Genomic DNA, 21,761 nt, shown 5'->3' with positions numbered 1-21,761 from the left:
AAAAGGGTTTTGGGTTTATTACAGGAAAAAGTTGATCAAGTTGAAATAAAATGCATCATCTTTTTCAGGTTTGTAATCAGTTTGTGAGTCATTGTTTAACCTCATTTGACGGCAGACGGTCAAATGAATCATTGAGCTTAATTTACTAAAAACAAACGCAGCTCTTCAGAGCAGTGACATCCTTGCACTTGATAGGATGATGGAGCAACATCAGATGCAGGCGCACAAAGAGAGGGAGCGGCGGACATCAGGATCAGGTGAGGCTCCGGCAAACACGCCCACACCCCGCGTGAAAACAAACACACACACCGAGATCGAACACAACGTGTCATATGATCCCCGCTGCACAAACATCCAAACAAAACACTCTCCTAGCGCCCTCCATCTGCCAATAAACAGTCCGGACAAGAGCTAATTAATATTTACCCACCCATGTTTGATTTTCCCTTTAGTAGGTCAGGCTCTCTTTGTGTTTCCAAAGCAAACAGATGACTTCACCTGTAGGAAATACTTGAAATTCCTGGATAAAACAGGTTCCTAGAGTTCAATAGGCTTCCCGCTGTGCTCTGTTGTAGTTTTCCCCAAGTCTTTCTGCTTTTTATTTTAATCCATGCACACATATAAATGTTCATGTCTGCTTTTTAGCCACACCTACAGACTTGGGGTGTTTTCACACCTGAGAGTCCGATAGACTCGGTTCGATTGGGGACCAAAATTGCAACATTTGTTACATTTTCACCTCAGTCAAATAAACAAAACCCATTGAAAAACTGTTCCCCTCCTTGCCTGTGGTGGCGCTGCACCAAGAAGCACTACAGGAAATGACACAAAAATACATGAGCGCAGCTTCCTTATTCACAAAATGTAAACAAAAACGAAGTGGTGTCAGATTTTAGAGGTTCTAGGATTTCTCTTTTGTCTTTGGCAAATGATCACGAGTCAATTCTCCTGCTAGTGCTAGACTGACATGTTTGTTTTGGTTGTATTTACCCAGAATGCCATGCGCTGCAGTCCACTTCCTGCTTTCGGAGCGTTCTCCGGTCCGCTTGGCATTCACTTATGCATTCGAACCGCACCAGAGTTCACTTTAATCGAACCGAAACCGAGTTTTCTTAGGTCAGGCTTGAATGGTCCACTTCAGGGTTCGATTACACGTTCACACCTCATCAAACGAACCGGACTTCCTATTCTAACTAGAGTTCGATTAAAGCGGACTAAACATGGCTGGTGTGAATGCACCCTTGAACATCCTCCTGTGTCCCTGATGTGGATGGTAAAACCAGTGCTCCCCCTTCCCCTGCTCTACCGCCATCTTTCTTCCAGCTGCCGTTGGGGGGAAATGCCACATGCTCTCCGATCATGGCTCAGTCATGTTGCATTCTGCTGCTTGTTCTTTTTTACAATATTTTGCTTCTTTCTTATTTGCTGTTTGCTTCTGTTTTTTGACTGCTCCTGATTTTTTCTCATCTTACTTGCTTGACTGTTCAGTTGCTTTTCATTATTCTCACGTTTTTCTCTTTTCTGTTCTCCTTTGTTTGTTGCCCTCCTTCGTCTGCATCTCCTCTCTCTCTCTCTCTCTCTCTCTCTCTCTCTCTCTCTGTCTCTCCCACCTTTTGCCCGCCGCAGTCGTTTCCACCCTCCAGTATAAAGTGTCCACCCCTCCCACCCACCCAGACACTCCTCCCGAGTACAGACAGTTCAGAGCTAGCACACTGCCGCCCTCCTACGTCCGCGTGGCGTCCTCCTCCTCTCCTCCGTCTCAGGAGAGGGAGTTGGGGGCCATTAGGGACAAAGCCCAGCTGTCCTCCCAGCTCTCCACCTCGCTCGCCTCTGCCTTTTCCCCAGTCCAGGCAGGAGTGAACACCCAGGGCCGACAGGTCCGTCAGATCCCCTTATCCCCTCCCACGGCGGCCCGCCACCTTCAGCAACAACAGCAGCAGCAGGACATCCTCCTCCCCCCCAAACATGGCACCTGGTCTGCCTCCCACTTGCAGCAGATGTACCCCCAACCCTCCTCGTCCCCTCCGGTAATGATGCCAGTGAAGCAGGGGTTACCCCCGCAGCCAGTCCTCCCAGTAGCTCACCCGCTTCCACCAGTCAGCACTAGGATGAAGCCCCCTCCCCTTGAACCTCCCGCCGTTGGGGGCCTCAGTCAGCCGCCACACCCTCACTCCAACGGCCAGCCAGACGATTCCTACTCTCCTCTTTCCCAGCATCTCCCGCTCACACCGCATTACTGCGAGGCAATCCCCCTCCCTCCTCTGATTGGCCAGTCAGGCCCCAACCATCACCCCCAGAACCAGTTAACCTTCCACTCTCAGCAGCATCTGCACCAACAACACCAGCAGCAGCACCACCAGCAGGCCCAGACCCCCACCACCATCACCTCATCTTCCTCATCCTCCTCGCCCCCCTCTTACACTGCCATGTCAGACGGGGGCTCTCCCAAGAAGACCCCCTCCCCTGTCCCCCAGCCGGCCCCTGCGGCCAGCAGCAGTAAGTATGGAGGAGAGGAGCAGGAAGTGGCTCAGCAGGGAAGTGACAGGAGTTTTCATTCTGTGTGTGTGTGTGTGTGTGTGTGTGTGTGCGTGTGTGTGTGTGCGTGTGTGTTGGATGAACAGGAGTGTGTGTGGATTAGGGATGCAAACAGTTAATCGACTGATTGTTGATTAACAGTTTATTAGAATAAAATGAGTCCCAATCGATTAACTAATAACATCCTCGTAGACCTTCCTTTAGTGTTGTAGTTTGGCCGCCATCCAGCAGAGGGCACCGCTGGTCATCCTTAGAGCAGAGCCAGTTGATGCAGAAACAAAGGTGGCTGAGCCATACCAGAACAGGAAAGAGAAACGGACCAAACAGAGTCCGGTTTGGGATGCAAAACGCTCTTTATGCGGTTCTGTTTTAAAATGTAAACAAACTCCTTAAGTTTCACCTAAACGCTTCATCCGGCGTCAGCTTCTCTACGGAAAACCACAGACTGGCTACGAAGGCCATGATGTCAGAGAATTAGGCCCACACTAAGAAAATGAAAATAAAATAAAATTACAAGCATAAAGTCATAGAATTACGAACAGAAAATGACTACTCACGCAATACTAGGACTTTAATCTTGTAATATTCCGACTTTATTCTAACGACTTCGTTCACGTAGAACTTTATTCTGGCAAAATTAGGATTTTATTTTCAAAATATTATGACTTTTTTCTATTGTGAATTTTTAAAAACTGACTTCTCTTCAGCTTTACGAGGGTTTAATGGTTTAATGGATCCACACAGAAAAACTAACATTATGGAAAAACAAAGCTGCAGTGAGTTGATGCGCGTCGGGTGGCAACGTTTTAACTTTCCGTACAGAGCAAAAACAGACAAAACTGCATGAAAATTAAGTGTTTCACATATTTTATTTTCCAGTGCATCAACTTAAGAAATTCCTGTCTTATAAATGTTTCTAAGTTCTAAGCCACACCCTCACTCTAAGTTTCTACGGTCTGAGTGTCTGCAGGCAAAAATAGAAGAAATCTGTTGGGAGGAAAAAGCTTTTTATGCTACTTTATCAGTTTCAGGCAAGTTTTGAGTCCAAAATTACTGAGTTTCATTTTATGCTAAGATTTTATAAACATAAACTTAGTAAGTCTGTTATAATAGAATATATAATAGAAATGTCCTTCATTGTCCTACAAGAGGGAAGTTTCTGTGCAACAGCAGAAATGTGACAGGAAATTAAAGCAAGAAAATTCACAAAAAGGTAGAAATATGCAATGTTTAAAAACAGAATAAATACTAAAACATACTTTAAGGCAGAATTTTAACAAAAAGATTCAGTTCAGATAAATGTGTAACTGAGTTGGTTAATTAAAAAAAATTACAATTTTCAATTAGTGACAATAAAAACCACAACTGCAGAGATGAACAGAAATCCGATATTTTACTTATATTTTTTGCTGCAATTTTTTTTCTTTTTGCAAATAAAAACATTTTATTGGGAAAGACAATTTTTCTTAACAATTAAATTTGTAACTAATAAGATTCATAAATATTTATAAAAGCAAAAATTCCTGTGCTGCAACTTTGAGTTACAAACAGACTTAAAGGACAAAATAAACTGATACTGATGCATTAGAGTTAATTTGATATATTTTTATTAGGATATAATGTGTAAAAGTTATTATTTAAAAAATGTCATTAATATTTATTTACAGACTAACATTGAAATTGTTAAATTGTCCATGGTGGATGAGGGGCGGGGGGAATTTTCATCAAAGTCTATCTTTTTTGAATCATTGTTATAAAAAATAATTTAAAACAATTTATTGAAATGTTATTTACAAGACTCACCTTTCTGATTGGCTGACTGTTTTGCTCCTCTAACTAATATAGCACAAAATGTAGACGTTTCTGCCTAAATACAGATGGAACCAACCAACCATGCGCTTTTTAAGCATGCCACTGTTTTGTTTTGTTTTTATTAGTTATTTTTGCAGGGACAGTGTGTAAACACATTAACTTTTACTGAAAGAAGAGATGCTTTACATCAGATTTAGCTTAGCGCTACCGTCCATCTGGACAGGTCACATCAATAAAATACACTTTGAAACAGTCGCAGTACGTTAGATGTATCTTACTAAATTTCTTGAGGTAACAGTCCATCGTTACTAAAGCTGTAACTTTACCCCGTCCAGGTGGCCCCGTCTCTGCAGGTCACCCAGCGATGCTTTCTGTGGCCCCGCCTCCGGCCCCGGCCCCCATGGCCGGCCCGCCGGCCCCGCCGCCGCCACCGCCGGGTCCACCGCCCCCCATGGCGGTGCCTCCGCCCATGCCCCCTCCACTGCCCACCGGTGGGGGCCCTCCTGGGGGCCCGCCTGGGGTCCAGCCTTCAGGACTGGCTGCAGCTCTGGCTGGAGCCAAACTACGGAAAGTGCAGAGAGTGAGCGCTCCTGTTTAACCAACACATGTTTTAACAAACTTTAGTGATTTTATGGTCGACATTTTATCCAGATTTCACTTTTTACATGTTTTTGTTTTTCCATTTGTTTCTACTGCTTATAAAAACCACCAGCCGTTTTTGGGCAATAAGTTAAAGTTTTTTTGGTGTCTAAAAAATTTGCCTTTTCAAAAACCTCCAGATTGTTAAGTCACATTCGAGAGGTACTGCGCCGTTGCCTAGCAACCCCATAAGCCCAGCCGGTCTCCTAGCAACAAAATTCCTTCTGGTTTTACCTCTGTATGCGCTTCATCATGGCTGCTGGAAAAGACAAGCGTTTTGTTTAATTAAAAACAAAATGGTTGTATACAACAGAGGAAAATATACAAATCAATAAAATGATAGGCAGCAGAAAGAAGAAAAAAATGTTTTATCTGCTCCTTTTATCTCAAGAATAAAGTCGAACAATAGGGATTTACAAAAACAACTAAACAATCCATATGGGTTATGCAAAAGTTATGAAAAACACATTTTTACCGTTCTCTTAAATATGTACATTGATCTGGCTTTTTTTTTTGTTGACTCACCAACCAGAAACCACTTGCTGCATTCTTGTTGCGTGCGCAGGAGGCTCTACTAATGCTTTTCAAAGACATAGAGTCCTACATTTGCTAAAACAGGGGGAGCTGAACAAACTGACTTAACTGACTAAAATCTCATTTTCTAAGATGATTTTGTGCAATAAATGTCATGTACATGTTTTGTATAGCCTGTGAATCCATCTTAACTTGTTCAAGGAAGCATATTAAGTCACATTTAATATCAAGTATTGTTCAGTACAAAGGATTTAAAACAAAAATCCAGATTAAGATGTTGTGGGATGACCTTAAACAGGCCATTCATGCTCTAAAACCCTCTAATCTGAGGTTAAACTAAGGCTGAAAACATTCATTTCATTTCTAATCCTGCTTAATTAGACCGCAGGAGCAACATTTTCACATGTTCTGGGACATTTTCCCTCCACTAAGTGGCCCTGGTGACCTCTGGTGACCTCCATGTTGTTTTAACATTTCCTCCAGGATGAGAGCAGCCCTCCTGGCTCTGGGGGTAAATGTGACTCCAATCGGTCGAGTGGGGGCAGCGGCGGCGGCGGAGAGGGGCTTATGCAGGAGATGAATGCCTTACTAGCTCGCAGGTAAAACATCAACAGGAAGTACAGTCTGCGTTTAGAAAACTGTTGTTTATTCCTGAAGTTCAAACCGCTCTTCCTTCGTTCTCTCTTAGACGAAAAGCTTCAGAGAAACCCGACGAAGTAAGTTGCACGTTTTAACAAAAATCTATAAAGTTTCTTTATAGTCAAGAGCTCAGATGGTACATTTTAGCCTGCTCACTCCTCTGGTCGTATGTTTGTCATATTTAACCATTCGAGTTCCGGCCATTTTACAAAATGGTTGCCGTTTGTGAGCCTTTTTAACCAGTTATTGCCGTAAAATGTTCTCCGTTTTCATAACTTTAGTTAACTTTATTTTACATACATGTTTTCTTCTTTGGTCATCCTATTCAGACAACTAAAGTAACCAGTTATATAGTGATATAGTCATGACTTTTATAAGTTTCACACAACTGGAAGTAGCTGAAGACAACGATCTTCATGGTTAGCGTTAGCTTCCATTCATATTTTTATGTGTGTAGCGTTAGCTTCTGGTATAGTTTTATGTGTTTATTAGTTTAGTTTTTGGTGTTTTTTTTTTAGATTTTTAGCAGTTTAGTGTTAACTATGCTATTTTTTAATATGGATGGTGGCCAATATGCGGAACTCAGTTTGGTTAGCCAAAGCTAGCTACATTTTTGGTGCAAACATATTCTCCATGTCAACCATCTTGAAAAAGCAAACAATATCAAGAAAATAAATATAATTTCTACGGTTCAAAATATGCAGGTTATGATTTGACACCAAACACATTCATATAATTTTACTTAAAGGAATAATTTTCAGTAATAACCATGGTGGCCATTTTGTAAAAAATTAAATATCAGTAAATATGATTACTATGGGTCCAGTTATGTATGATTTGACAACAAAAGTATTAATCTGTAATAAGTATTGTCAATATCAGTATGACAATCATGGTGGCCATCTTGAAAAACAGCCGCCATCTTTAATTTTTCAGTGGCTAAAAGTTGTTTCTATGCCATGTCAGACTCTTGTTTCCACATGTGAAAGATTTAGATGAAATAGCCAATTATTTGGTGAACTAAGCGATCAAAATATCAGAACCGCTGTCATCTTCTTCTTAGAAAAGCAATATTTTAATTAGAATCACATATTTATTTTTTACAGGATGATTCAGGTGGTCGAGGGCCGGGTCAACAGAACTCCACAGGTACGGATAGCGCCCAGCGTCCAGCCTAACTGGGTTATGAATATCCAATGCATCAGTCTTATTTTCATATTTTGAGCTCAAGGTTACAAAGAAAACATTTTCCAGATGTTGTATTAATTCCTCAGATGATTTCATCTCAAATAAACAAACTGGTGGATTTAACGAGAAACGTGATTAGAAAGGTTCTGATTACGTCAAATTTGTCATAAAATAAAAAATAAGCGTAGCTCACGTTAGCTTAGTCAGGCTTGATTAGTGTTTTTTATGAAGCCTGAAGTGGATAATTTGAAATAATAAAAGAAACGGTAACTGGAACCAGATTAAATGGACTGGTACCAGGGTTGGTTCTGTTCTTTCCCAGCATGCACTGGTTTCCTCTGCTTTCATGGCACAGCCAACAAAACCGACCTCAGCAGGGAATGCCTTCATCCCTGATTATTATTTACATGCTTTCACCAACTGTGCACTTCTGTGTGAGATTTCACATGCATGCACTGCAAAAACACAACGTTTTACAAAGTATTTATGATTTATGTAGTGCAAATAACTAAATATCTAAATATCTGGCTTGTTTTGAGTCAATAATTCCTTAATGTTGATGGAAAAGAACTAGTTCCTCTGGCAGATATTTCACTTGTATGCCTTGCTACAAGTGAAAATAATCTAGTTTTTTTTTTTTTTATCAATATTAAGGAATTATTTACTTTAAATTATCTATATCTTGCTGAAAAGTTTTATCATGTTTAAAGTGAACTGTAATTTTATTTACATTAAAATTAACCAAAAATACTTGGTAAGATTTTCAGTTTTTGCAGTGCACACACCTGTATACAAACATAAAACAGTTTTTACCCTTAAAGTGTAATATATTTGCTTATAATAAACAATTTCTTGAATGTTTAGAACTAATAATAAAGAAAAGAGAATATTAGCTCTGAAATAAACTTTTTTAAGTCCCAACCATGAAGTTCTCCATTCAGTTTCAACCCTTTATAAAACAAAGTATATTTATTTTACAATCAGCATTTGTTCCGATGCTAATTTAGTTTTTGCGTATTTCCACAGATGCTCTGAAGAAGCCGTGGGAGCGGTCCAACTCTGCAGAGAAGTCCTCGCTGGTGTCCAGGTGAGCAAATTCATCCTGAAAATGAAACCAGCTAATGAGCGGCGGACCGTAAATTCTGCCTGGTGTCGGTTTGTGTTCCAGAGTGAGACCCATCGGCAGCGCCAGTGAAGCCGACACTGAATTCGACAGGATGAAACAGGTGATCCGATCAGAACCAGCTGGGTTTACTGGGGGATGGAAAATGAGCTCACGCGTGGAGTTTTTGTTTGTTTGTAGGAAATTTTGGATGAAGTTGTGCGCGAGCTACACAAGGTGAAAGATGAAATCATTACCGGTAAGCAGACCGCGGAAATCTTTACACTGCAAAAACACAAACTCTTACCAAGGATTTCTGGCCTACATTTTTAGTCCAATTATCTTACAACACTTGAACTAAGACAAAACTAACTTTAAAGTAACTTTTCATCAAGACGTAGGAGCTTGTTTTTTTTTGTTTTTTTATCCTTAGTATTGGTAAAAAAATAATTTTAAAAAGTACAAGTTCCACCAGCAGATTATTTCACATATAAAAAATGTTTTGCCAAAAGTAAAATAATCAGTTCAACTGGTACGTTTTTTATCAATATTAAGAAAGTGTTCACTTATAGCAAGTTTCTGTATCTTCCTGAAAAGTTACTTTAAAGTTGGTTTTGTAAGACAATGTTTTAGGGCCATTAGAAAATAGAAAAAAGATACTATTTTCACCAAGAAACTCAGATTTTCTAGAAAAATTTGGACATTTCTGAGTTTGAAAAGTCAAAAATTTGCTGGAAAAAACTCTGAACTCTTGAGATAAATCTTTAAGTTTCTATTAAAAATTTTAAATTTATGAGTTTCCAAAGTTGAAAATGTTCAACTTTTGAAACGCAGATAATTTCCAAAAGTCAAAATTTTTAACTCAGAAATTTAAAAAAAAAGAAATGTTGTGAAAACAAAAAGATTTTGAGATTAACCTCAAAAATTCTGTTTCCTCTTTTCAAACTCAGAAATATTTTTTTTCTTCATTTGTAGAAAATTTCTGAGATAAATCTCAAAAGTTCAGGGATTTTTTTCCTAGAAAATTTCAAATTTTCAAACTGATATTTCCAAGTTCTTTTAGTGAAAATTTGTGATAATCAAAATTTAAGGGATTTTTTTTTTTTTTTGCATTTTCAGTTTTTAAAACTCAGAAATTTTCATGGATATTTTTTTTTAGAAAATTTTTGATATGAATATCAAATTTGAAGGGTTTTTTTCTAGCAAATTTTCGGCTTTTCAAACTCAGAAATTAAAAATTTGTTTTTTGAAAATTTCAAGAATTAATCTCAAAATTTCTGAGTGTTTTCTTCTAGGAAATGTCTTAATATAAAAATGTCTGCATTTTTGGGTAGTTTTGTCCCATTTCAAGTACACTAGGCTAGTTGCATTATAAACTAGACTAAAATTACCTGGTAAGACTTTCTGTTTTTGCAGTGTACCGCCTCCAGAGCTTGATTTCTCTCAAACTCGTCCAACCTGTCAGTCAGAGCAGCTGCTTCAGTTTCTCTCCGTTTGGTTTCTTGCAGCCATCAGACATGAAATCGGCAGAATCAGTACATCCTAATCCCGTCCCGCCAGATGGACGAAGACGCGGCAGACGGAGGACGGACGCGCAGATGCACAGACACGAGGACCGGGGAATGTTCTCTCAATGTTTCTGTTGCAGAGACGTTGCGGCAACATTTAAGTCTGCTGGACAGCAAAAAGGAAACGGGGAAGACGGAAAAGTGATTAATTTAAGGAAAGGAGGAAACTTGGACTAGAAGAGACGTTTGTACTGAGTTCGGTGTTGTGGTCCTCTCTGTGCACCTAGACTCAGTCAGCCCAGTGTTGCAGCTTTTTTTTGTCTCTGTTGAGTCTTATGAAGAAAATATTTTTGTTTTCTAAGTTTTTACTGTTTTATTATTTAAATCTGTGGTGATAATGATGATGCTGTCGATGACAATGAGTATTACTTGGTATTAGAGAAGGACAAAGGAATCTTGCACACCATTTCTGTCTGCTTTTATATTTTCTATGGTCGCTTTCGGTTCGTTTTTCTCCCTGAACATTTCATGAGAACAAGCACAAAGCGGGCGAAGCTGCAGACGCAGACACGCTCGCCCTTAAACGGCGTATATAAAACAAAAAGTGTTTTTATAACTTTGCTCATACTGCTGTTGTACGTCTAATCTTTTCTCTCCAGAGATGAAAATTACCTCTAATCTCACAACATTTAGAAGTGCAGCCTGCTTACACTGCAAAAACACTAAATCTTACCAAGTATTTTTGTCTAGTTTCTAGTGCAAATATCTTAGTAAACTTAAAATATAATTAACTTACAAGTAACTTTTCATGAAGATATAGCAGCTTGTTTTAAACAATTAATTCCTTTATTGATAAATTCTGGTTCCACTGGCAGATCATTTCACTTGGAACAAAACATTTGTTCAAATAATCTACCAGTATAAAGTCACTTATCGTATTTGCAGTATAAAAATCCTTGGTAAGGTTGATGTTTTGCAGTGCGCGGCTGCAGTACGGCTGAGGAAACGTTGGGAATCGCTCACTGAAGCAGCCTGATGGTGTAAATGTGCCGCCGTGTTTCTCCTCCTCCATGTGGAACCGGGTTTTCTCTCCTGGTCACCCTTCGCTTTGTGAACCTCCCAGTATGCATGAACCTCCCTCCGTCTATATTTGTTTTCTATTTGGTTCCAGACTTAATTAAAATCTATATAAATGGTGGTACGTTTGTTTCTGCGAAGGTTCCCCGTGTTGCTGTAGGTCAGATGTTGACTGTGATGATGTGGGTGAAAACGAAGCGTTTTTATCTGCAGCCGAGTGAAACGGAGGTTTAACGTTTCTGTCCGCACTCAAATTTAAAAGCTGGAAGTAAATTTATTCCAATTCAAACTAAATCTCAGTCAGTTTGTGTATATTTAGACACTTTCACACACACACACACATATAATTACACACACTGAAAAATATCTGTTTCTTCTGTAAATATCTCAGTACACTTTAAGACAACTAATTTACACTTTTCAGCAAGAAGTTTTTGTCCTTAATGTTTTTTTAAGTTCCACTTTCAAAATGTCTTCTTATATTTAACTTATAAGACATTTTTCCCATATTGTAAGTGAAAAAATATGGAATTAGAACTTTTTTCATCATCATCAAGTAATTATGACTTTAAAAAAGCGATACATCTTGCTGAAAAGTTAGTTTTGTCTTGTTTTCAGTGTAATATGTTATTTGCACTAGAAACCATACTTGGTTAGATTGTGTTTTTGCAGTGCATTATTACTTTATATTTTATTATTTAGCCACAATGAGTGGATTTCAATAATGCACTGCAAAACCACAAAATCCTATCAAATTTTGTGGTCCAAATATCTTATTACATTTGAAATAAAAGTAACTTACAATGATCTTTAGTAAATAATTCCTTAATATTGATGGAAAAGTTCTTGTTACATTGGAAGATTAAAATGTTTTTAGCTGCTGTATTTTCCTGAAAGTTTCTTCAAAGTTAGTTTTGTGAACTGAGATATTTTCACTGGAAACAAGACAAAAATACCTTATTTTGTGTTTTTGCAGTGTAAAACTGCAGACCTCGGTTTTAAAAGCTGTAATCAGAATTTACTCTATACGTTTAAAAAATCAATAAAGATGATCAGAAACGTGAAAAGTCGCTCGATATTCGTCAAAGAAACTCGATCCCAAAAAATAAAACCATGAATTAGAAATAAAAACGAAGCTTCGCTCTGAGTGGACAAGAAAAGAAACATTAAAACGAGGGACAAAACATTTATTCCAGAATATCAATTTACAATTTACGTTTTTACATGTTGACATTTCAGACGACAGATTCATCGTTTCACAAATCAGTCAAAACACAATAACACATCGTCACAAACACATTTATTAATATTAATAAAACAATATATAGACTCTTGGTTAAAAAAACAGATGGAATACTTTATGAAAAATAAAAATACAACCAGAAAACTGTAATCCTGATGGATTAATGTTTTTTCATGTTTGGTTTTGTGGCTCCAGTCAGATTTTTATGATTTACAGCAAAACGAAGCGTCACTGAAGAAAAGCTCCTCTTAACTCAAAGTATCAACGCTGCGTTCCTCTTCAGCTCCGTTCTGCCCAACGACAATAATCTGCTCCACTGTGGAGGGATTAATAATCTGATCTTTCAGGAGAAACTCTGACAATGTGTGTGACCTTCATCTGAGACACGACGACTATAAACAAATCAACTTTTACAAAACAGCAGGAGTAAAAACGTTGCTTTCAGCGACTGCATCAAAAAGGTCAACTGCACTGTAAAAACACAAAATACTACCAAGTATTTTTGGAATCTTTTTAGCAAGATGTGAATAATTCCTTAATTCTGATTAATAAGTTTCACTGGCAGATTATTTTACTGATGAGACTTTTTCTCATTTTATAAGTAAAATAATCTGCCAGTGGAACTGGTACTTATTCATCAATATTAAGAAATAATTAACTTAAAACAAGCTTCTATATCTTGCTGAACATTTACTTGTAAGTTAGTTTTATCTTATTTCAAGTGAACTGAGACATTTGCACTAGAAACTGGACTAAAATGCGCTGTAGGATTTTGTGTTTTTGCAGTGCAAGTAGCAGTATAACAGTTTTATTTAACTTTTCTGTATAAATATCACTAGTAATCTATTCCAGCTTGCTTAGCTTGTACTCCCGCTTGATTCTGGCGTAAGGGCTGATGTTTTCGTCGAACACAAAGTCCCACAGCACCTGGAACCAGGAGTTGTGCTGCGGCAGCGAGTCGTAATACTCCGCTGCGATCTTTTTCACCTGAAAAAACAAGAACAGTTTAGAAAACACATCAAACATCCAACATTTTAACTGCAGATGTTCGATAAAGCTGCTGCTTCTGAACATTAGATTAATTTCAGAGAACCTGAGCAAATAAAACTATGTTTTCACATGATGATTTACTTCTTCAAAGGGAGAAAAGTTCACATTGGACCGTTTCAAATTCAGGGTTTGTTCACTTTTCCTGCTTTAAAATTCAAGCATTTTCAAGATGAGTTTTCTAACACTTTGGAGATAAAAAATAACACAAATAAACTTAAAACTTCTCATTTTTTACTGTTATAATAATAATAATAATAATAATAATAATAATAATAATAATAATGCTCGGTTTCCTGGCATTTAGCAAATAGAAATAGTTTTTGTGAAATTTTAGTCTGATTTAGCTTCAAAATGTGACAAAAAATATTTTTATGTAAAATTGTAAATAGAATTTTCCAAATTTAAGCTTTTAATCAAACGTTAGATTTATTTTTATTACAAAACTGCGCAGTTTGAAAATCAAATACTTTCAAGGATATTGTACAGAAATCAAGCACTTTCCAAACCTTGAAACACCTAATTGAAACTTCAAGTATTTTCAAGGATTTTAAGGACCTGCAAACCCTGAAGCTGAATATCTGCTGAGTTTGATTCTCCAGCAGGACAATGATCCAAAAAATAAGGTTTCAGAATGTCCTAATCAAAGTATCTGAAACACTGAAGTTGATGAGAAATTATCCCAGAAGTTATTGTGACAAACAATAATATAGTTTTAACATTTTCAAGTAATATAATTGCAGAGGAATAATAATGCAAGTAAATCCTCTCAAAGACAAATAAGCTATCGTTTCTGTCCAACATTTAACACTGGAAGAGGAAGACATTTTGAATAAAGTATTACCCAGTACTTTTTAATCTATTTTTTAGTGCAAATATCTTAGTACACTTAAAATAAGACAAACATAACTTATAAGTAACAAGATATAGAAGCTTATTTTAAGTAAATTATTCATTAATATTGATGAAAAAGTCGATATTAATCCTGGTTCCACTGGTAGAATATTACACTCGTTTCAAAATGAAGGGCACTGTGCCGTTACCTAGCAACCACAGCCAAGCCAAGCCCATCGCCTAGCAACCCAGTTCTAGTTCCACTGGCTGATTATTTCACTTAAAACACAAGGGAAATGTGTTGTTGTAAGTGGATGTAGTACTGTTCATATTGAGGAGTTATTTACTTAAAACAGGCTCCTGTGTTTTACTTAAAAGTTACTGTAGGCTAGTTTTAATTATTTAGAGTGTACCGAGATATTTGCACCAAAATCGAGACCAAATATATTCAGTGAGATTTTGTGTTTTTGCAGTGTAGAAGTTGCAGAGAAAAGTTAAGACAATATTTGCGACTCATAAACCGTCACATTGTGCTCCCTCGCTACGATTCGGTTAATATCTGCGTTGGAAAATATGAGTGGAGTCCAAAGTTCAGCTGCTGTGGTCATAAGGATGATTAGTCAGAGACTCACCTGAGGTAGTTTACTGCCAGGTATGCTGGGGAAGTCATGGTGCTCCATGTGGTATCCAACATTGAAGGTGAGGAAGTTCAGCGGCCCGTAGTACGAATACGTCTCGTGTCCCTTCAGAAACATGTAATGCTCCGCTATGAAGTGTCCAGAGAACGGATGGATCCCCAGGCACAAAATAGATCCAGCAATGAGGTAAACAATCGGCTTTACCCCCCAGAAGTAGAAGATGACGGCGTCTGCTAGGAGCTGCACCACTGTGTTCTGGATCTCCATCGGACCCACCGGTTTGGGGTTGACCACCAGCGGCCTCAAGGCGTAGAAAAACGGCTGCAGAAAGAGCCAGAGGACCTTCCTAGCCGGCGTGCAGAAGAACCATCCCTCCCAGTCTGTTGGGATGTCCACATCCAGCTGGTCGCCGCCCAGGTACCGGTGGTGGTCGATGTGGTACTTCTTGAAGGAGGCGGAGTAGGGAAGCCCGATGGGCAAGTTGGCCCACATGGCGAACCAGCGGTTCCACTTCGCAAGCTTGTTCCCGAAAGCCACGTTGTGAGAAATGTCATGAATGGCCAGAGTCAGTGAGTGGTTGATGCACCCGCCAAAGCCGTAGGCCCAGAAGAAGACCCACTTCCAGGAGAGGTCGTGGACCAGGTAGCAGGCGACAAGTTGGATCAGAACCAAGCCGGACACAACCCACTTCAGCTGGGGGTCTGGACCCATCAGGGTCTTGATTTCTGGATATTTGGCTGAAAAGAGAAACACAGAAAGGAAGAGTAAGGACTACCGCTCCAAATGATTAATCAAATTAATCATGATTAATCAATTGTTCAAATAAGCTTTAACCAACTCAGTTTGTTGAAAACTTTAAAAAAAAGCCTTTTTTTTTAAAGATCAACATATTGAGAGCAGTAATTAAAACTGGGGCTGCACAGTGGCGCAGTTGGTAGAGCTGTTGCCTTGCAGCAAGAAGGTTCTGGGTTCGATTCCTGGCCCGGGATTTTTCTGCATGGAGTTTGCATGTTCTCCCTGCATGCGTGGGTTTTCTCCGGGTACTCCAGTTTCCTCCCACAGTCCAAAAACATGACTGTCAGGTTAATTGGCCTCTCCAAATTGCCCCTAGCTGTGAGTGTGTGTGTGCATGGTTGTTTGTCCTGTGTGTCTCTGTGTTGCCCTGCAACAGACTGGCGACCTGTCCAGGGTGACCCCGCCTCTCGCCCGAAACGTTGGCTGGAGATGGGCACCAGCACCCCTCCTGACCCCACTGAGGGAAAAAGGGTGCAAGAAAATGGATGGATGGATGGATGGATGGATAATTAAAACTGTACAGAAATATATAAATTTAGCATTTAAGGTTAAAATCTTTTTCTGTAAATATGTTCTATCCAAAACTAAAGCGTATAGTTGTAGCTTCACTTGTTTCAAATTCTGTGAAAAATTATCTCCTGTTCAGCACCTCCTGATGTCTAAATATTAGTGAGTTAATCGATTTAGCTGATGAAATAATTGATTCCATCATGATTAATCCGATTCATCTCGATTAATCAATTTTTGAAATAATTGTCAACAAATTTAGTAATTGATTAATCATTAACTGGAGGATATAGACTCAAAACAAGGCAATTTGCGGAAACGACTCAAGTGGCATAGTTTTAGCTTCACTCGGTTCAAATTATGTGAAAATATCTCGCTGATAAAGGGCTGAAATAGTGACGTGGAAAAGCATTTACAGAAAAACAGAAGAAATCCAAAAGGTATAAATTCCTGATGCAAAGAAAATAATTTGTTGGTCATCGCTGCAGCTCTGGGATTAATTAAGTCAATTTCAAAGCAGCCCATATTGCAAGGTGCCCGGCCTTCTCCTGGGAAAACCCTGCTGGCAAAACTCAGCTTAATTGGCAGAGGTGTTGTTTTGCTGAAGGACATAACATAGTTCAACTGTAGCCGTTAGGAAAATCCACTGACAAAAGGAATAATTGGGATTGCTTCATGGAATATAATCCGCTCGTTGGGGCAAACAAGTTTGGATCTGTTGTACTGACTGACCACACCCTGAAGAAACAACAACAAGAGTCAGAAGTGTGGCGCAGTGGAGTCAGGGAACGCCTTCGCATGATGCAAATTAAGGCTCCTGGTTTGTTTATTGTTTCCCAGTTTGACGACTCTATGCAAAGTTAAACTGGTAAATAAAGGATTTGTTTCCAATTCTTTCTCTACATTCTTCTATTGTTGTGGACCAAACCCTCTGTTTTCAGTTAATATTAAATACATAAGAGATAGGAATGAAACGATTAATCGGATTAATTGTGATTAATCGGATTAATCATGATTAATCGATTACTGAAATAATAGTCAGTGAATTTAGTAATCGATTAACCGGAATGTATCGACTCAAAAAAGGCTATTTGCTGAAAGAACAACACATTCAGAGCAATAATTATGTAAAAACCACACAGAAAATATAAACAGTTACGATGAATTTAAGAAAAAGTTTGTAAATATGTTTTACTCAAAACTCAAGTGGGATAGTTTTAGCTTCACTTGGTTCAAATTATTAGAAAGAAATCTATTTAGTACCTTTTGTTGTGCTGTTTTATTTATTAGTCACTCTATTGATTTTAAGTCACGCAGAAAGATTTGAGCTTTTCATATTTTGATGTTTTTAGCTGCAGATGCATCATTTGCTATAAATGATGAAACGAATGCTACATTGTTACATTTTTAACTAAAACATTTTTATTTTTTTTATTCAAAAACGAAATAAACTTATTTTTATGTAGTTCTAATATTGTATAAGAAGCTTTAAATGAAAAATCTGCAGAATGTACCATTTTTTAAGAATCTGATTAATCAGTTAATCGTCAAAATAATCGACAGATTAAGTAATCCTTAGTCGGAGTCCAAGTAAAACCTCCCCGATGATTCACAGAAAACGATAAATGAACAAAATCTGTTGCATGACGGGAGTTTTTATAAGACATGTGACATTTAGTTTCAGTTTAGAGTCCTTTTTAAAAGTGTTGACATCAGCGAGGAATAAAGATAAATGAATAACCAGCCGCCATAAAAGGCTGTTTAAACGGCCTAATGGCTTTGCGCGCGCGCGCACACACACACACACACACACACACACACACACACACACACACACACACACACACTGAGGTTATTATCGGATTTCACCACGTCAGAGAAAAATCATTTACTTTAATATTTCAGATGATTCTTTAAAGCTTCAAACTCCGATTTAAACTGGAAACTTATCTGACGACATTCGGTAAACAGACAGACAGTCATTCATTTTGTGACCTCATTGGATGGTCATAGATGACCTTTGAGCGAGCATGAAGATAAAAACGGTTTCCGTGTGAGTTGGGATAAATGGGAGCTCTGTTCATGCATCACCTTGCACGCAAGTGGAAGAATGAGAAAACTCCTCGCCACGCGCGCTTGGGGATTAGATACCATAATTACAACTAAACATCTTTAATAATTAATGGCTTGGAGGTATAAAAAAAGAGACAAAAACACCTTGGAGGTGCTAATTTCACAGCAGAGCGACCAAAGCAACAGCTGGACAAAACCAGGATCAAATAAACGTCAGCAGGTTGTTAACCTGCGCTTTTAATTATTGATACGCGAATCAAACGCGGCGCTGAATATCATATTTAAGACCCGTTTGTTTATTATAAATAAATAAATAAACGAATGGCGTCTAAATCGAGTAGAAATAGGTGTGTAAGGATTTACTCCCTCTACTCCCACTAAAAGTCTCACGCTGCGTCATCATGAGACGACAATGCGCCAAGAAGCCCGCGGCGCCGCAAAGGACAGAACATTTACAAGACAGGAAAAAAGAAGAAGCTGAAAAACAAAAAGTGCCAAAGCCTGAATTACAACATTCCTTTCATTACTGAGTATCAACACTTCCAACTTCCAGTCGGAGAGGAATATGAGCAGAGGCTGAATTTAAAGCAGGAAATGCTGCAGCAAGAGAAAACCAGGAGACAGTTTAACTTAAAGTTGTTCATTTTAAGAGAATTTAGTAGTTTCTGTACAGACACGTTATATGAGCTCACTGGGGAGGTTTTCAATGCGCAGCTGCTAAATATAAAAAAGTGGCGCCCCCTCGAGCACGGCGCCCGTATAATGCAAACCCACTTTTTGCGCCAGATTAAACATTTGCAGCTTCCTGTGAAATTAAAGACAGTTCTGTAAACACATGAGTTTACGGAGCATAAACTGGTTATTTCTACAGCATTAATACAGTTTATATAGTTCTTGTGATTGTTCCTGAATTCTGATCGCTATAAAGGTTTTGTGTGCGTGTGTTTCTATTTGCACCACAACAATTTAACATATTACAGGTTTTCAATGCACAGACAGCTGCTGAGCGCAGAAAAAGCCAATTAGACATAATTACTCCGCCATGTTTTGGCGCCCCTACTAGCATGGCGCCCTAACGGAGACAGTCTTTTTGCTCGGAGCTGTTAAATAAATAAAAAAATGTCCACTAAAAATAATTATTCCATCAGATTTTGGCGCCCCCTCCAGCACAGCGCCCTTTTAATGCACCATATTCACGAATTAGCATCTCATGTGAACAGGAGGCTTAAACAGAAAAAACCGTTTAAGCACATGAGTCAGCAGAGAATAAACTGGTTATTCTGCTGCAGTAATAAATTGAGTTCTTGTGATTGTTCCTGAATTCTTATGTTACTGATGGTTATAAAGTTTTTCTTTGTATCTCTAACCACAGGCCAAGCCTACAAATAAGCCTCCAGCTGTACATGGTGTTTGGACTGGGGAGTTTACCGCTTTTTTCTTGCTCAATTAAACATTTAAAAGGAGGACAGTTACTTATGCAAAGAAAACAAAATGATTTAGCATTTTATAGGTTCTCCACCGGGGATTTCAACACACAAAAAGCTATTAAACACAGAAAATATCGACTATAAATAATTATTCAGCCGTATTGTGGCGCCCCTGTGGCATATTATATATATTTTTTGCACCGGAAAAACGTTTAAAAGGTGAAGCTGCAGAGCATAAACTGGTCATTTCTACTTTTTTTTTTAATCATAATTTCATTAGTTCCTGAATTCGTATTTTACTGCTAGCTGTAAACTTGGCGTGTTTGTATTTGTACATCTAACCGCAGACCAAGCCCACAAATGAGCCTTGAGCCATAAAGGGATTACAGGTTGGGGAGTTTTTACTCTTTATTTTATTTTATTTTTGTCCCAAATTGAATATTTAAGAGCAGGACAGTTACTTTTATAAAGAAAGCACAACAATTTTACACAATTTCGTAAATAAATAAATAAAACACTAGCTACAAGATCAAATTAATCAGATTCAAAGTAATTCAAACACATTTAAATCTTTATTTTTTTTACTCAAAAGATTTAATCTGTGTGGTTACATCATTTTTACCCATCCGTTGCGGGGAGCTGGTCCGTTAAGCAACAGCTAGTAAACAGGTTTAACCGGATGTGTTTTTATAAGCAGAGTAAACTGAAGAACAATATGAATCCAAGAGTCAGCTAAGGAATGAAAATGAGTGAAAAGTTTGTGGTCTCACCCAGGATTTCCTTCCTGCGGGCGGTGTGCGGCTGGTCGGTGTAGACCCACTCAAAGTCGGCTCTGCCACCTGTCTTCCCCATGGCTCTGGTCGCTCTCCTCTCCCGGTGTGAGGAATCTGGCGTTGCTGAGTTCAGTGTGTCATCAAAACTCTGGCAGTATCGGGGCACACCCACAAGAGCAGGTTGCCAAGGGCTCCGCCTCATTAGGACGCCGGCGCGGCGGGAGTAGGCGGCACACTTGTATAGCGTAAATATAAGCTTATTTCTGATGTTTATCATCAATACATTTTACTGCGAGTTAAAAAAGTTTTGTGTTTGTTTTTGTATATCTAACTAACGGTCAAAATCTATAGAAATACGCCTTTGGCGCCTTTATGGATTGAGATTTTTTTATCCGTTTTTCTTCATTTTTCGTCTTTCATTCATTTATTAAATAGAGGAAAGTTCACATTTATGAAATGAAAGAACTAGTTAGTTTAATAGATAAACAGAAAAACAACTTTTTGCATTGTAAAATGCCATCTCTAGTGAAAAACACACAATTTTAACAAGTATTTTAACAAGTATTTTTGTGCAAATATCTTGTAGCACCAAACTAACTCTTCAGCAAACCAAATAACCTTATTTTAAGTAATTTATTCCTTAATATTGATGAGAAAGTAATAGTTTCACTGGCAAAAAGACATTTCCCCTTTTTATAAACGAAACAATCTCCCAGTGAAAATATATATTTTTTTAAAGAAATTGACTTCAAAAGAAGCTCCTATATATCTTGCTGAAAAGTAACTTGTAAGTAAGTTAGTGTAATATTTGCACTTAAACTATACAAAAATACTTGGTAAGATTGTGTTTTTGCAGTGTATATTCATTCTAAATCTCATCAGTTTCAAGGTCATTTCAAAATATTTTCATTCATTTTTGTAGAAACTCAAATAATTTATTCTTTAGTTCGATCATATAGATCGACTGACAAGAAACAAATGATTACTAGCTGTTTATTAACAGACACTCTCCACCGCCTCCATTCCACTTCTCATCACCTGTAGCCGTTTGGCACTCCGGCGGTAGAAAAAGGAGCAGACCCGTTCTGAAGTTAAGGTGTGATCTCCAGCGCCTCCCTTCCGCACTCCGGTAGAGGGCGGGGGAAGAAACACGCTTACCTGTGCACCTGCTCACATGAGTGTAACCTTCCTGTGGGTGTTTTCCACTCGGTAATAAACGGTACAGCGCGGATGAACGAGGAGCTGATTGTCTCCTCCCAACAGGCGGCGGGAGGAGACAATCAGCTCCAAGAGGTAAAATGAAGTCAAGGTCTGATCAAAAATAAAAAAAAAGAACATTGATTTAATATGTCAGAAATGTTTGTGGTAAAAATAAAAGAAATATTACTAA

The 21,761-nt window shown here is 38.4% G+C and overlaps 2 protein-coding genes across 5 annotated transcripts in view; one reads left to right on the top strand and one right to left on the bottom strand.

Moving 5' to 3' along the window:
- evla (Enah/Vasp-like a) overlaps positions 1 to 10,677 on the top strand; it is a 44,618-nt gene extending 33,941 nt beyond the window's left edge. For 3 of the 4 annotated variants that reach the window (XM_008400019.2, XM_008400017.2, XM_008400016.2), the window contains exons 5-14: positions 196 to 257; positions 1,627 to 2,496; positions 4,683 to 4,927; positions 6,004 to 6,119; positions 6,209 to 6,236; positions 7,266 to 7,308; positions 8,374 to 8,434; positions 8,516 to 8,573; positions 8,651 to 8,708; positions 9,958 to 10,677. In XM_008400019.2, the coding sequence (XP_008398241.1) occupies positions 196 to 257; positions 1,627 to 2,496; positions 4,683 to 4,927; positions 6,004 to 6,119; positions 6,209 to 6,236; positions 7,266 to 7,308; positions 8,374 to 8,434; positions 8,516 to 8,573; positions 8,651 to 8,708; positions 9,958 to 9,995 (1,579 nt within the window). In that variant the 3' untranslated portion in view covers positions 9,996 to 10,677. The remainder of the gene's footprint in view (positions 1 to 195; positions 258 to 1,626; positions 2,497 to 4,682; positions 4,928 to 6,003; positions 6,120 to 6,208; positions 6,237 to 7,265; positions 7,309 to 8,373; positions 8,435 to 8,515; positions 8,574 to 8,650; positions 8,709 to 9,957) is intronic. The other variant, XM_017302550.1, reaches the window with a different exon arrangement.
- Positions 10,678 to 13,026: 2,349 nt separating this feature from the next.
- degs2 (delta(4)-desaturase, sphingolipid 2) lies at positions 13,027 to 20,530 on the bottom strand. Its single transcript, XM_008400021.2, has 3 exons — positions 20,369 to 20,530; positions 14,791 to 15,533; positions 13,027 to 13,264 (listed from the first exon to the last, which is right to left on the bottom strand). The coding sequence occupies exons 1-3, from the start codon at positions 20,448 to 20,450 to the stop codon at positions 13,121 to 13,123; spliced, it is 969 nt and encodes a 322-aa protein (XP_008398243.1). The 5' UTR covers positions 20,451 to 20,530; the 3' UTR covers positions 13,027 to 13,120.
- Positions 20,531 to 21,761: the final 1,231 nt, after the last annotated feature.

Source organism: Poecilia reticulata, linkage group LG22, assembly GCF_000633615.1.
Source record: "Poecilia reticulata strain Guanapo linkage group LG22, Guppy_female_1.0+MT, whole genome shotgun sequence".
In the NCBI taxonomy this organism is placed as follows: domain Eukaryota; kingdom Metazoa; phylum Chordata; class Actinopteri; order Cyprinodontiformes; family Poeciliidae; genus Poecilia; species Poecilia reticulata.
This window is presented reverse-complemented; position numbering and strand designations above follow the sequence as displayed.

What these genes read in the sequence shown, in the direction of transcription:
- degs2 (XM_008400021.2), bottom strand. Translation starts at nt 20,450, where the DNA reads ATGGGGAAGACAGGTGGCAGAGCCGACTTTGAGTGGGTCTACACCGAC. An exon ending in CCGCAGGAAGGAAATCCTGG is followed by an intron (nt 15,534 to 20,368) that starts GTGAGACCACAA and finishes TTCTCTTTTCAG; the next exon opens with CCAAATATCCAGAAATCAAG. An exon ending in CTGGCAGTAAACTACCTCAG is followed by an intron (nt 13,265 to 14,790) that starts GTGAGTCTCTGA and finishes TTGTTTTTTCAG; the next exon opens with GTGAAAAAGATCGCAGCGGA.